We start from the raw sequence: 13600 nt of genomic DNA on the forward strand, positions 1-13600 counted from the left end.
TGTCTGCCTGCCTATGCAGGGGGTCGGACTCGATGATCTATTGAGGTCCCTTCCGACCCTAGCATCTATGAATCTATGATCCCTGCCCCCCACCCCATAGTTTAAAAAAAAAACAAACCACCCCCCAGCACTTACCAGGAGTTGGAGGTGCCCTCTGGCTGACTGGGGCCCTGCCCGCACACTGCCAGGCAGAGCGACAGCCCCAGCAGCCCCCCCCCCGGCCCCCTCTGGGGGGGGTTTTGGGGTTTGTTTTTTGTTGTTTTTTTTTGTTTTTTTTTTAACTGATGGTGCCTGGAGTTGTGGGGGTAAGCCTTGGGGGCCTGGGGGTGCAAATTGAGGGGGCTGCAGCAACTGGTGGGGGATGGGACCAGGTGGGGTAGCAATTGGGGAGCTGGGGTGGAGCATGTGGGCCTTGCAGGGGGGGTGGTAGCCCCTGCGGGGGCCATTTGGCCCCGGTTGGGGGGCTGTACCCCTTGTGTGGGGGCCGAACCCCCTGTTGGGGGGTGAATCCCCTGTTGGGCAGCCATTGTCTCTGTGGGAGGGCAGCAAAATATATATTCATAAATTCATGAAACATGTATTTAGAGTTCACTTTATTATTAGAGACATGCTTTAACACTGTATATATATCAATAAAACATTGTCCAACTGATCACTGTCTCACTCTTTCTCTCTCTCTCTTTCTTTATAGAGGTCTTTTGTTTTACTTGTGGAGGAACATGGATTTGGGGGTATTTTACAGAGTGACTTTGGAATTTTTTATATCAGGGATTTTTCAGTTTTCCAATAGGGAACACCACAATTCCTGCTTGGGAGGCCAGTGGCAGGACCCTGCCTGCTCAGAGCTGGCACCTTGGACCCAGCTGGCTATGGCTGACCTCCTGGCACACGTGGCTGTAGTGCCACACAGAGGCCAACCCTGCAACCACAGTCCACTGGCTGTGCAGTCCCCATCCGGGTCTGGCAGGTGCACAGCAGGTCACAGCCAGGCAGCAGCCCCCACTGCCAGACTGCTGCAGTGGGTAGAGTGTGCAGGGAACTCTCAGGGCTGCTTCAGCAGTCCAGCTGGCACAAGGGGTAGTGTCCCCAGGTACCAATTGGCTGGGTCCTAGAAGCTCCTGAGAGTGAGTAGCCCTGAGCTACTTGCCAGGGTGGCTTTTTATACTGTTGGGGCCAGGACAGGGAAGCTTTTTATAGTGCTGGAGACAACACAGGTGCTGGCCCCGGGCTCTAGCTCCCCCTGGCTGCAGATTCAGGAGGAGCCAGGCAGGGTTATTTTGCCCCAAGTGGCACAATTTGCTCCACAACAAAGTGCATGTCCGAGCATGTGCGCTGAGGCAAAAAGCCCCGGCTCAAATTTGCACTGCTTTTATTTGAGCTGCTGCAAGCGCACTTGCTTGCATGTGTGGACACGCCCATGGATTCTCAAAATATAATGAGCAAAGTTCTCTAAAAAAACTTTCATCAGTACATTAATAACTGTATAGGTACGTAAAACCCACAGAAAAAATCATTAAACATGAAGTTTTAGCACTCATAAATGTATATGTATATGTACATGTGCATAAGTATATGTTTATGCTTATGCTTGTATGTGGTGTAACATTCCTTTCTGGCATTTTTTCATAAAGCTTGAGTAGAATTTTTCACCCACAGCCAAATATATGCCCAATATTCATACTTAAATGCCAGTTTTATGTAACCTTAAGGTCCCCTGTGCATGTTCAGGTAAAGGCACAATAGGATCTAGTATGGGATCCACACAATTGCACTTCCTGCCACATCGCACGTGATTGTGGGATCACACATTACATCCTATTCCACCTTGTTGCCAGTACCAAGGAGCCTGGGATCACCATCCTGTGCTCCCCCTACACTGGCAAATGGGTGACCCAAAGTACTGGCTGCATGTGGGGCACAGCTGGGGCTCTGAGTCCTGTCAGCTGTGGGACTGCAGTCTCCCAGCCGTGAGGCACACCTTGCACCTCTGGGGCTGGGAGATCACAGCTGTGCCCCGCTGCTGCTGGGACCCAGAGTCCTGCAGCTGCTGGGTGCAGCAGGGTCTGAGAGTCCTCTCAGGTATGGGACTTCTATCCCCTGCTGGACATGGTGTACCTCTGCAGCTAGGAGCCTCTCTGGCTGATGGGGGCTTCCAGCCTCAGGGGAGACCCTGCTATACATGCAAATTAAAGCTAGATTGCACCCAGCTATCAAGTTGGTACATATTTTCCGGATCTAACTTTATAACTGGTTGGAGCTTTTTATGGTGTGATAAGTACTTTGCACATGTATCTGGTTTCAGTTTAATTGCACAGTTAACTTGTTAATTGCACAATAGCTGTAATATGTAGAAGGGATCTGAGTGTCCCTTTCAGTGTCACTAATAAGAGGTTAGAAAGTCTTCTTAAGGTAACTACACTTGAAAACTCAATAGCCAATGAATCCTTTAGAAAAGCAGTACTGCATATACAGCAAACTGTATATTCTTTTTATTGATCCCCTAAAAGTTTGACACAAGCACAGGTGTAATTTCATATCAAAATTGCTTGGACATCTGGCCAGCCTTCTGCATAACTGTTGGTTTGCGTGCACACTCCCCCAACCTGTATATATGTATACAGATGTTTGGGTGGATGTATTCTATTTGAATTTTTGTTACATGATTTTTCTGTGGTTATTATTGCTCATCTTCACGACTCCCTTCTGTGAATGCTGATAGAGTTTATTGGTTTCTCTCCTACACAAAAGTAGTAGCATCTGTAAATAACCTTGAGAGCCAGATTTTTACACTGTATGTGTATGCGAGCTATGGTTAGGGCCAGTTTTTTTTTGCTGATGTACATGTGTTCAGCTTTGTAAAAGACAATGATGGAACATCAGTGTTTACCATCCAAGAGCTTGGCCCCAGATTTCACATTCCTTTATTGCTTTTGTACATACAGGTTGGGTATATGTGCACACAAACCAACAGTTATGCAACAAGGTGGACAGGTAACCAAGCAGTTTTGATATGAAATCACATATGTGCTTGTGCCAAATTTTTTGGGGACCAACAAAAGAATATCAGGTCTGCCATATATGCAGCAATACTTTTCTAAGGGTCTCATTTGTTACTGAGATTACAAGCATGGGTGCCTTAAGAAGACTTTCTAACCCCTCATTAATGTTACTGAAATTGACTCTTAGTTCCATAAAACTGGCATTTATGCAAGTATGAATACGGGGCATATACTTGGCTGGCTGTGAAAATTTCCACTCAGGCTTTACGAAAAAATATTCCAAAAAGGAATGTTATACCATAGTCTTGTATGCTCCCTGTAATACAAGGCAGGTTAAATGCATTAACCATTACAGCACCCCTTGTCTGATTTGCTGTCAGATTTCTATGAATGTGAATAAGGGACTGGCAGGGAGAGACCAGGTAGATTCTGAGCTTGTTTTATTCAGATAAAATATTTTGCTCAAATTAGCAATTACTGAAAGTGGCATTTCAGTGGCCTGATAAATATGATGTCTTCAGTTAAAAAATGTAGGGACACTAGGATACCCATCCAAAAAAGGCCATTATAGTTGGCATTAATTAGCAGTTCAAGAAGACAGGGCAAAGACGAATTAGACCAGAGAATTAATTTGGTAGATGGCTTTTTCAGAACAAGGCTGAGGTTCACTGGCAAGTTATGTGCAGGAAAGTTGGCACTCATCTGGGTTGTTAAAATATAGCCTTCTACTAAAGGAGGCTTCAAAGTCCAGTAATCAGAATCTTAGGTTCTGTGTCTGCCTCTACAGTTGTGAAGTCCTGGTCCCTTGAAGTCAGGGATGTGCCAGGATGTCACTTAAAATGTCATGAGTGGGCAACATTACTTTATTTTTCTATTCCTCAGTTTCTCCCTCTGTAAAATCTTTCAGCATTTGATGGAGTTGCCTGCATAAACTCATACCTCTCTGAAGTAGGTGCTACCATGCCCTAACTTTCTGCCCTCTACAAAATGATGATGTTATATCCACTTTGGTAAAGTGTTTTGAGTTTTACAGGAAAAAAATGTTACATATTCCAACCTTTACTATCTTGATGAGTTTAATAAATGTTTTGTAATTTGAGGAGGAAATATACATGTTTGAGCTTGTTCACTTCTGTCTTTGAAAGAACTCGTGCACCAGTTCTTCACAGAACTTGTATACTTGCTAAAGAATAAAGAATTTGATTCACACCACTGTCACAGTATAGCCAAATTCTGAAATCTAACTCAGCTCTTAAAGCAAACTCAGTGAGAGTACTGTCTGGGGAAGGACTGAGTAAAAAATAGGAAAAAACATTCACAATTTGTGCATTTGTCTGAACCAGAATAAGAGGTGGTAGGCTAAAGTGAAATGAATTTAGCTTGTGTACTTTAATAGAACTTCTATTTTAAAATACAATTTGAACAAGGAATTTTGGATCATAAAAGTTGTGTTCCATGCCAAACAACACAAACTAAGTAAAACACAGAGGTGTTTCACTCTCAATTTGCCCTTTTAAGGTCAGAAAATAGGAAATTGTCACACATGCTGTCTGTTGTATACATTAAGGAGAGCTGTCATGAAGTGATTATTTTGCAAATGTTTCACGTGCTTCCAAACAATGTATTAAAATATTTCCCTCTTAATCACTGGCTACACAAAATAGCATGTTCCGTGTGTCAAGAAAATGCTGTCATTCCTTGCAGTGTACACAGTCTATAAAAACGTTTGACTAATTGGACATTTTCCTGAAACCATCTAATATTAATAGCTTTCATCCTTTTGTTTCATTGCTATGGGGCTTATTGTTCCATGTGCTATTGTTGGACAAAGTTGGTAGCTTGTTCTTAGCAGTTGTACAGCACTCAAATCATTAAAAAATTCCTTACAAGGCTGATGTGCAATTTCCCCATTAAAAAGTTTATGGAAAGGGGAAATGTGTTATAACAAGCGTATACTATAACACAATTGTCATGCAGATAACCAAGAGGACATGATGTGCAGGCGGGATTTGGACTATAAGCATTGAATAGTGCTCCCAAAAACTGAACTCACAGCAGAAAGAAGAAATATTTTTGTGGGGGAGGCATGAAGGCCCTTCAAAAGGGTCAAAGATTTAATTTGCATTCTGGCCTGCTTTCTTAAAGCAAAAACTAAATGGTAATACAGAAAGGGAATGCCATGTTAAACACTACACAAGTCCTTTGTCTTAACAGCCGGAGTTTCCTTTTTCCTCTAATTATGTTTTTGCCTGAGTGACCCTTATTTTAGATTACGCATCTCAAGGGAACGTATTAGGAAAATGTAGCTGTTTGAACGGGGAAAAAATCCAGAGGATGCAGAATTTTGCTCTCTCTGCTATATAGAATGAGCTAATGTTGGGATTTTTATTTTTAATGAAAAATATATTTGCATTAATATTTCACTTGGTGAAGTCTGTTTAATTTTTTATTTTTTTATGGGGTACATTGAAAAGAAGCTGTACAAATGCAAGCTTCAGCCAGGCATTGAAAACTGTTTAATTTTATTTCTAATAAAGCTTATTCTGTTCTTTTACAGACATTGATGAGTGCGAGACACCTGGAATATGCATGAACGGGCGCTGTGTGAACACTGATGGCTCTTTCAGATGTGAATGCTTCCCTGGGCTTGCAGTGGGACTAGATGGACGTGTGTGTGTCGGTAAGACAAGCTCATTGTGAGGCGAGTTGCAGTTAACTAGGCTAAGGCATTCAATCTGGAATGACAGACTCCTTGTAGTTTGAACATACCACTTGTGGGTAGAGGGGGGGATGCTCCCATGCTAATGGATGCATTTATCTGTGACATTTACTATGCTAGTTCATTTTGCTCCATTTCTTTTCTCTCCCATTTTTCTCTCTTTTAAAATAAACAAATCATATTCTTATCTGATGTAAATTCTTATAGCTGTGTTGAAGTCAGTGGAGCTACATCAGTTTTCATCATTTGATAATCTGGCCTCATGATTTTTAAACAATCACACAAACCTGTTAATAATATACAGCAGGCACAAGCACCTGTTTCATTTTTATAAAATTTTGTATACCTTTTCTGTTTCTTAGTGTTCCTGTGTACCTCCCACTTGCACATTGTAGTTTTCCCTTTTTCAAGAGAAATCCTTTGTATATAACAAGAGGATTTTTGGTTTTGTCATTACACTCATGAGTAACATTTTCATGTAAGCAAATGTCTTCTACAGCAACATATTAGTCTTTTTAAAGCAGGGCATAAAAACTTTTCTGGTTACTAAAAATCTATCTCTTTGCCCAACCAAGACCAATTGCAATATAATGAAATCATCATTACGCCCTTTTATAAATCCATGGTGCATCCACACGTTGAATACTGTGTTCATTTCTGGTCCCTGCACCTCCACTAAAGAAGGTAAAGAGAAGGGAAACAAGGATGATTAGTGGTATGGATGGGCTTCCATATGAGAGATTAAAGAGACTAGATCTGTTCAATTTAGAAAAGAGATGCTTGAGAGGGGATATAGTAATAGTTTACAAATTTTTGAAGGATGAAGAGAAAGTAAATAGAGATTTACTGTCTCACAACATAAGAACTAGGGGTCACAAAATTAAAGTAGCAAAGTGAAGGTTTTTTTACACAGTGTGTAATTAAAGTATGGAACTCATTGCCTCCAGATGTTGTGGAAAACTGACAGATTCAAAAAGGGATTGGACAAATTCTTGGAGGATAGGGACATCAGTAGCTATTGAGCACAGGAGTTAGTGATACAGCCTCTGAATTAGAACTTCCTAGACCTTAAATACTGGAGGCTGCAAGTGAGAGAGGAACAGTGGAAGAAACCCTGTTCATACCCAGTTCACTCTCCCTGTTAGCATTCACTCTCTGCTACTGAGACACAGGATGCTTGGCTAGATGGACCTATGGTCTGACCCAATAAATGGCAGTTCTTATGTTCTTAACCCATTGTAAATTCTTCAGAGTCTGTTGCATTGATTTAACATATTCATATGTAATCCCCAATCTGGAAAAGACATGCTTCATGCTTCATTTTATACATAGAAGTAGTCTTCTTGGCTTGTTTATTTGTGTTTGCTGAATCCTTATCCGACCTTTTTTCTAGTTAGTAGTAGAAATTGTGTGACCATCTCTATGTCAGGGGTTTTTTGGTTGTTTTACCTGAAATTATGACTTTAAAGCAAAGGTTTTAGTGTTTTCGGTTTTCTCTTATGGGTTTTTTTTTCTTACCAGAAAGTATTGTGGAAACTATGGAGTTGAGATCATAGCTGAACACTCCTGTCCCAATCCTCATACTATACAGTATACCAACTCACTGGACTTAATTCAGTGCTGAATTTGGCCCACTATGAATAAGGAACAAATAATGAACTCTGGAAAACAAACACACAATTTGATACGAAATGAGTCCCACCTATGCATTTAAGAACAAAACAGAATATTCCAAAATAACATTGTTTAAGCAGGATTATCTTTTCCAGCAAGGAAAAAATTGTTTTGGAATCCAGGCATCAGCTATGGGTCCCTGATTCTTTGGCTACTTTTATGAATCCAGGCCACCTGAAGATTTTTTGAGATACCCAGGTGAAATAAGTCAGGGAAATGAAAAATTAAATTGCCCACATATTCAATTCTCAAAACAATATTTTGATAGGCTGTCTTTCTTATGGTCCTGTTCAGTAATATGTCTCAAGCTTTGACATTCAGCATTTGAAATCTAGTACTACATCTATTTATGGTATTTTATTGTGCCTACAATAGGATTATGTTGGATTTTTTTGGTATTTAGATACGCATATGCGAAGCACATGCTATGGTGAATACAAGAGAGGCCAATGTGTAAGAGCACTGACCGGTGCTGTTACTAAATCGGAATGCTGTTGTGCCAGCACAGACTATGCCTTTGGAGAACCCTGCCAGCCTTGTCCTGCCCAAAATTCAGGTAGTATAACGTTTGATAAGTAGAAACCTAAACCTACACTTTTTGTTGAGATTTATAACAGTTCTGAAAGCATTGTACAACAAAGTCTCCCACATATCCTAAATCTAGAGGACTGGATTTGTAATTTCAGGTGCATGCCACACAGCTGGCTGTGCTTTTGGAAAAGTCTTCTATTTTGCATGTGTGTAAAAGGAAGGAGTGACTGTTTTTAAAGAGTAATGTTTAACACCAAGAATTTGGCCCATAGTAGCTGCATGAATTAGGACAGATTTTCAAACAATAGCTTTCATTTTGGTGGACTTTATTAACTGTAGGCATAACTTTGGTCTCAAATTATTTATGGACACAGTTTAGATCATTTAAATGTTTAGATATTAAGTGCACCTGGCATTTAGATATTTGACTATCTAAATGACCTAAAGTATGTCCACAAATAACTTAGGGGTCAAAATCATACCTTCAGATTTTGCACAGAGAAATGGAAGGTCAATTAGGACTGGCTGAAAATATTTTATCCTTTCATCAGATTCCTCTAAAACCATTCATTTTACCTGGATCATAATGGCGCATTGACAACCTTGTAGTCTTCCTCTTTGTGTCTCTGTGTGGACTGCTGCTGGGAAAGTACTTTTTGAAGGAATGCAGTGCTGGCATAGCTCTGCTGTAGGAGCCAGTGAGTAAGACAGTAGCTCACCAGTGATCCTTACATGGAGACAGTTTGCAGAATTCGGCTCCTAGTTCATCCATTGGTTCCCTTCATGTCCATGAAATTATGATTGTAATCAAACAAAATGTTCTGGATGATGTGTAGCATGGAAATAGCTTCGGAAGAAAGGAATGCGTCTTTGTTTTAATTGGCAACTTCATGAAAAGGGCTAGAAACATGTAACCAGTTGAAACAAATCAGGTTAATTTACCTGATGTATGATCTTCAACGCACACTTGCTGGTCACTATTTTACAATGGGTCTCGTTTGCTAGAATAGCAACAAAACATTAGAACTTTATCAGAGCATGAAAAAGCCTTTCCAGCAGCATCTGTTAGAATCAGGATGCTCCCTTCTTACTGCCCAATAGAATTAATAACTATTATAAGTATAGGACACAATGCCATGCACTTCTGTTTTATATTTGAATTAATTTAACAGAGCACTGAGATGTTTTTCCAAGCTGTTTTGCCTACCTTTTCTACTGTTAAAGATGCCAGCTCAGAAAGAAAGAGTACATAGAACATCTTCAGTTTTGAGTGGAGGAGAGGAGGGAATTGTTCAAGGAAAAAATGTAGCAGAAACTGAAGAACTTTTGAAAGTAGGAGGTTGTCTCTGGCTGTAGCTCAGATAATCTGCTCAGAAGCTCTTCACACATTGACCCACAAGGATACTTATGAGACAGACTTCCTTATAAAAATGAATGTTAGGCTCAATTTTCTGAGAGGTCCCACAGAATTATTCTGTTTGTCTATATTCTAGTTAAACACCCATGTCACTATTATAGCCTGGATTTGTGGAAAAATGCGCCCAGACCTGTCTGGCTAAATTGCACATGCAATTTGAATGATCCAGCTAAAATAGCTTCATGTTTTGTAGTTTTAGAGTAATGACATTTTTAGCATAATGGAAAGTTGTATTACTACAAGGAGATAATGAACCTGCTTTTGTAAGATGACTTTTAAATAATTTAACCTAAAAAGAATCAGAGTAAATGTTTTAAATATTTTTCAGCTGAATACCAGGCTTTGTGCAGCAGTGGACCAGGCTTGACTGCAACAGGAGCTGGTAAGAATGCATTACATTGTTATGACCAAAGACATTCAGGCTATGAATGTGTGAGGTGGTGTGTAAATGTGATGACCTACTACTACACTGTGGAGGGAAGGACACTGGGAAATAGTATGAACTGCTTTTTTCATCCTGTTCAAAGAAACGTGCCTAGGTTTAACTCCAGAGAGCATACCATTTCAGCAATATGACAGCCCAAGTGTAAGCGCTCACTCTTATCAGGCTTTTTTATGCAGTTATTGGAAAAAGTAGATTTGTAAAAGATTATTACTATAATACTGATATTCCATTACATAGAGAACAAAACCCTGGATCTATATTGAGTTAGCAAGCCATAATGTGCTAATGGCCTGCTATCTTACTTAGCTATTTTTATCTCAGTCACAAAGGATGGTGGGAAGATAAGTAGTAGTGCCACACGGATGGTGAACTTAATTACAAAAGTTTGAGCAGGCCTGGTGACACCAACCACTGCTAAAATATCTTATGCCTTATTGAAAATAGGGAGAATGCATTGAGATAAAAACTTGCTTATCCAACCTAAATTCAGATCAGGTTGTAAATTGCCCTTCAATTAACTGCCTTGAGAAAAAAAAATCATCATTTTCTGTACCATATCTATGATGTGAAAGACCAACTGTGAAAAAATGTTGAAAATAGTCTTTAAGCTGTTGAATTGCTCTCTAATGATCCCTCTTACTCCCAGGTTATCCCACATTAAACAGTTGGCACATGCCATGTTCTGTAGTAAAATAAAAAACAGTGTCTTCAGCTGTCCATAATTCACAGTGATTTCATTTTAATAGTGTCATAATTCATCAGGATTGACCAGAGTTTAGTTGGTTCTTGCACTTCCCTTTGAAGTGTTAAAAATGCTAGAGCCAGATCTTGCAAAGCCTTTCATCTGTAACCAGTGTTCACACCTGAGCCTACTGAGACTGCTTTCAGCTGAAAGCAGGAAGTGCATCAGTGTTCTGTTGGAAAAAATCAATAAAAACTACTTAAGCACAGGCCTACTGGAAAGTTATAATAATCACAGAAACTCAGTGATTATTAGCACTGTATGTTTTCAGGTGCGAGATCCTCATTCCCCCAATCCTCATGTAAGGATTCTCAAGTAATCTCCAGCTTGTAACTGCCATTGCAGGATTCACAGACACCTTTGGGTTAGTGCTGGAATTTAGCCACCATAATGGGGATGCTCTTCATTCTTCAGAGGCAGTGTTTTCACAGGAGTTACTAACTGAAAATTCATCATGGGAAAAATTGTGGAAACTTGCTATTAAAAAGAATGATCTTGTCTAGTTTAGTGAATGTGATATTCCAAAAGAAAAACACTGATTGTTAACTTTCTGCATTTGTGTAGATATTAATGAATGTTTGGACCTTGCACTCTGCCCCAATGGAGAATGTGAGAATCTGCATGGAACATACAAATGCAGATGTAATCCTGGATATGAAGTGGATTCAAGTGGAAAAAATTGCCTGGGTATGAAATATCTCATTTTCCCTATTAAAAGTTCCATATTAAATTTTGATGTTTGCCTTTCTCTCTGAGATGGGGAAGAAAAAATTCAAACATCAAAATGTAATATCTCGATGTGCTGTTGTTTATTCTTAATCCTTCTGTGTTCATTTCTGGGCTCTTTAATGGTCTTCCTGTCCTCCAACATGTTTCATATCCTAGATCATTTGCCCATTAGTTATAGTATCGCTTCTCTCCTCCCCAACTCATCTGTGACCTTTCCAGCTGCTCCCCAAGCCCACCCAGTTATTAGGCCAGTGCATATTCATGCTTCATCACAGCTGTTTCCCATTCCTCTCTAATGCTCCCTTTGCTCCTCTCTCTCAACTTTCCTGGAGTCCTGTGAAGTATCCCAGAGATTTTGCTTTACTCAAATCACCCTGTCTTTTCTAACACTTCCGTAGTTCCCATCTGCTGCTCTGACCCTCTCTGTCTTCCCAACTTCCTCAACACATTTTGAGGTTTGTCTGACACATCCAAATATTCCCGGCTGGTCTTTGCATCTTCCTAATGTTCACCTGTCATTCGTGGCCCTTTGCCATCTTCATGCAGTTTTTCTCCAGTGACCACAATTTATCCAAAGGTCTCCTTAAGAGGTCTTACAGTTTGGCTTCCCAGAAACCATGTCCACACTAGTATTTTCACTCAGATTTTTCACCACTGCTTCAAGTGTAGGCTGGAAGATGGCATCTTTAACCACTTTTAGCCTCACTTAGATGTGATATGTTGATTTAGCAGCAGCCCATTTGAACTTGTGCTTATCACAGTTTCTGCCAACAGTGGCATTGCTTCATTGGTAATGTGAACAGTGAGAAATTTTGAAGAAAATTTCTAGTAGAATAAACAGAACAACAGAATGCAGGTAGGGGATCAACAACATTTGAAAGGGTTTTCAAGTTTTTCCAATTTTAAAACAGTAAGTATTCAGTTTTCTCTAGAAGGTATATGCATCATTTAAATAATTAATCTGTTATTTATGAATCTGTTATTGTTTCCTTTATTTGAGTGCCAGTCATCATTAGTAATGGTAAAAGAATATTTCATTATTATACTTTATAATAATCCTGTAGCTTTATTTGGAGTGGGCATTTTTATCTGAAATAAATTCAGAGGCCTTGCTTCTAAAATTATAAAGAAATCTCCAACATTTTTCAAAGGTTTTGAAAGACACATCTGTCTCTTTCTCCCTCTCCCTCACCCCACTTCCTCTGTCCCCCACCACACACACATACACACACACACACACACACAAAGATCAGTCATAATGAAATGTGACTTCTTGCAAAGGGCTCTTGTCAGGGTGTCTTTTTTTTCTCTTAATTTTCATTGCAGACATTGATGAATGTGCATTGAACTTACTGCTTTGCGACAATGGGCAATGCAGAAATACCCCTGGAAGTTTCACCTGCACCTGTCCCAAAGGATTTATATACAAGCCTGATCAAAAAACATGTGAAGGTAATTGATAACACCCCATTACATTCAAGCTATTTTAATTGCAGTTTAAAACTTTTCACCATGTTACTGGAGTCTGTATTAGCTTGTATCATATACAGTTTTATTTGTTAGCAGCTGATATGAATTCCAGTTGAGGCAAAGCAGAATGGTTGCATTTCATGCTGAAGTTTAAAAAATACTTAGTTTAAATTCAGTCAACCAAATCTTAAAGTCTAATGAAATTTCTAATCCAAAAGAGACACAGATTTACTCTAGAGTCATTTACTGAGAACAGTAGGGAGATTAGTGAAATATTATACCTTTGTTTATAAATATTAAAAATACTGTATTAAGAAAAAATATGTAAGATTTTTGTATTCTGACAAAAAATCAGGGGTAGGACTTTAAATTTTGCCATGCAGATGGATTTATATAAAAAAGCTTCTCATACTATTTATTTAATCATTAGCTATATGAAAAGAAAGTAATATCAACATTTCATGGTTTTATAAATTGTCTTAAGTGAAGTCTAGAAATAAAAGGGAAACAATGGATAGGAGGCAAGTCTACCACATAAAGAGTTAGCCACCTCGCAGCTCTCAAGGCTACCACATACAAGAGTTAGAAACCTGGTGGAAAAAACACCTCCGCTTGATGTGAACTAACATTTCCTCAGTTGCTGTTGCCAGGGCCACTGTGCCAGTGTTTTTGGCAACAGTGGGGAAGTGCTAGTATAGATAAAGTACAGTTGTTTTATAAAAGACTGTACATGTGGGTTTGTGTGAAGAATAAAAAGTCTTAATTTTAAATCCATTTGAGTTGCTGGCTAAATGTATGGCCAAATCATTTGACCAACTTAACTGGAAAACCAGACAACAGCTGGATCTCCCTAGAAAACAAGGTTCTTTTGCAG

At 39.5% G+C, this 13600-nt stretch overlaps 1 protein-coding gene across 1 annotated transcript in view; it reads left to right on the top strand.

The window, feature by feature from the left end:
- Nucleotides 1-13600, top strand: part of FBN1 (fibrillin 1) — a 242811-nt gene that overhangs the window by 133262 nt on the left and 95949 nt on the right. The window contains 5 exon segments of the mRNA XM_014522437.2: nt 5557-5679; nt 7796-7948; nt 9669-9722; nt 11092-11214; nt 12583-12708. Of these exon segments, the coding sequence (XP_014377923.2) occupies nt 5557-5679; nt 7796-7948; nt 9669-9722; nt 11092-11214; nt 12583-12708 (579 nt within the window).

Source organism: Alligator sinensis, unplaced genomic scaffold (assembly GCF_000455745.1).
Source record: "Alligator sinensis unplaced genomic scaffold, ASM45574v1 scaffold814_1, whole genome shotgun sequence".
Classification (NCBI taxonomy): domain Eukaryota; kingdom Metazoa; phylum Chordata; order Crocodylia; family Alligatoridae; genus Alligator; species Alligator sinensis.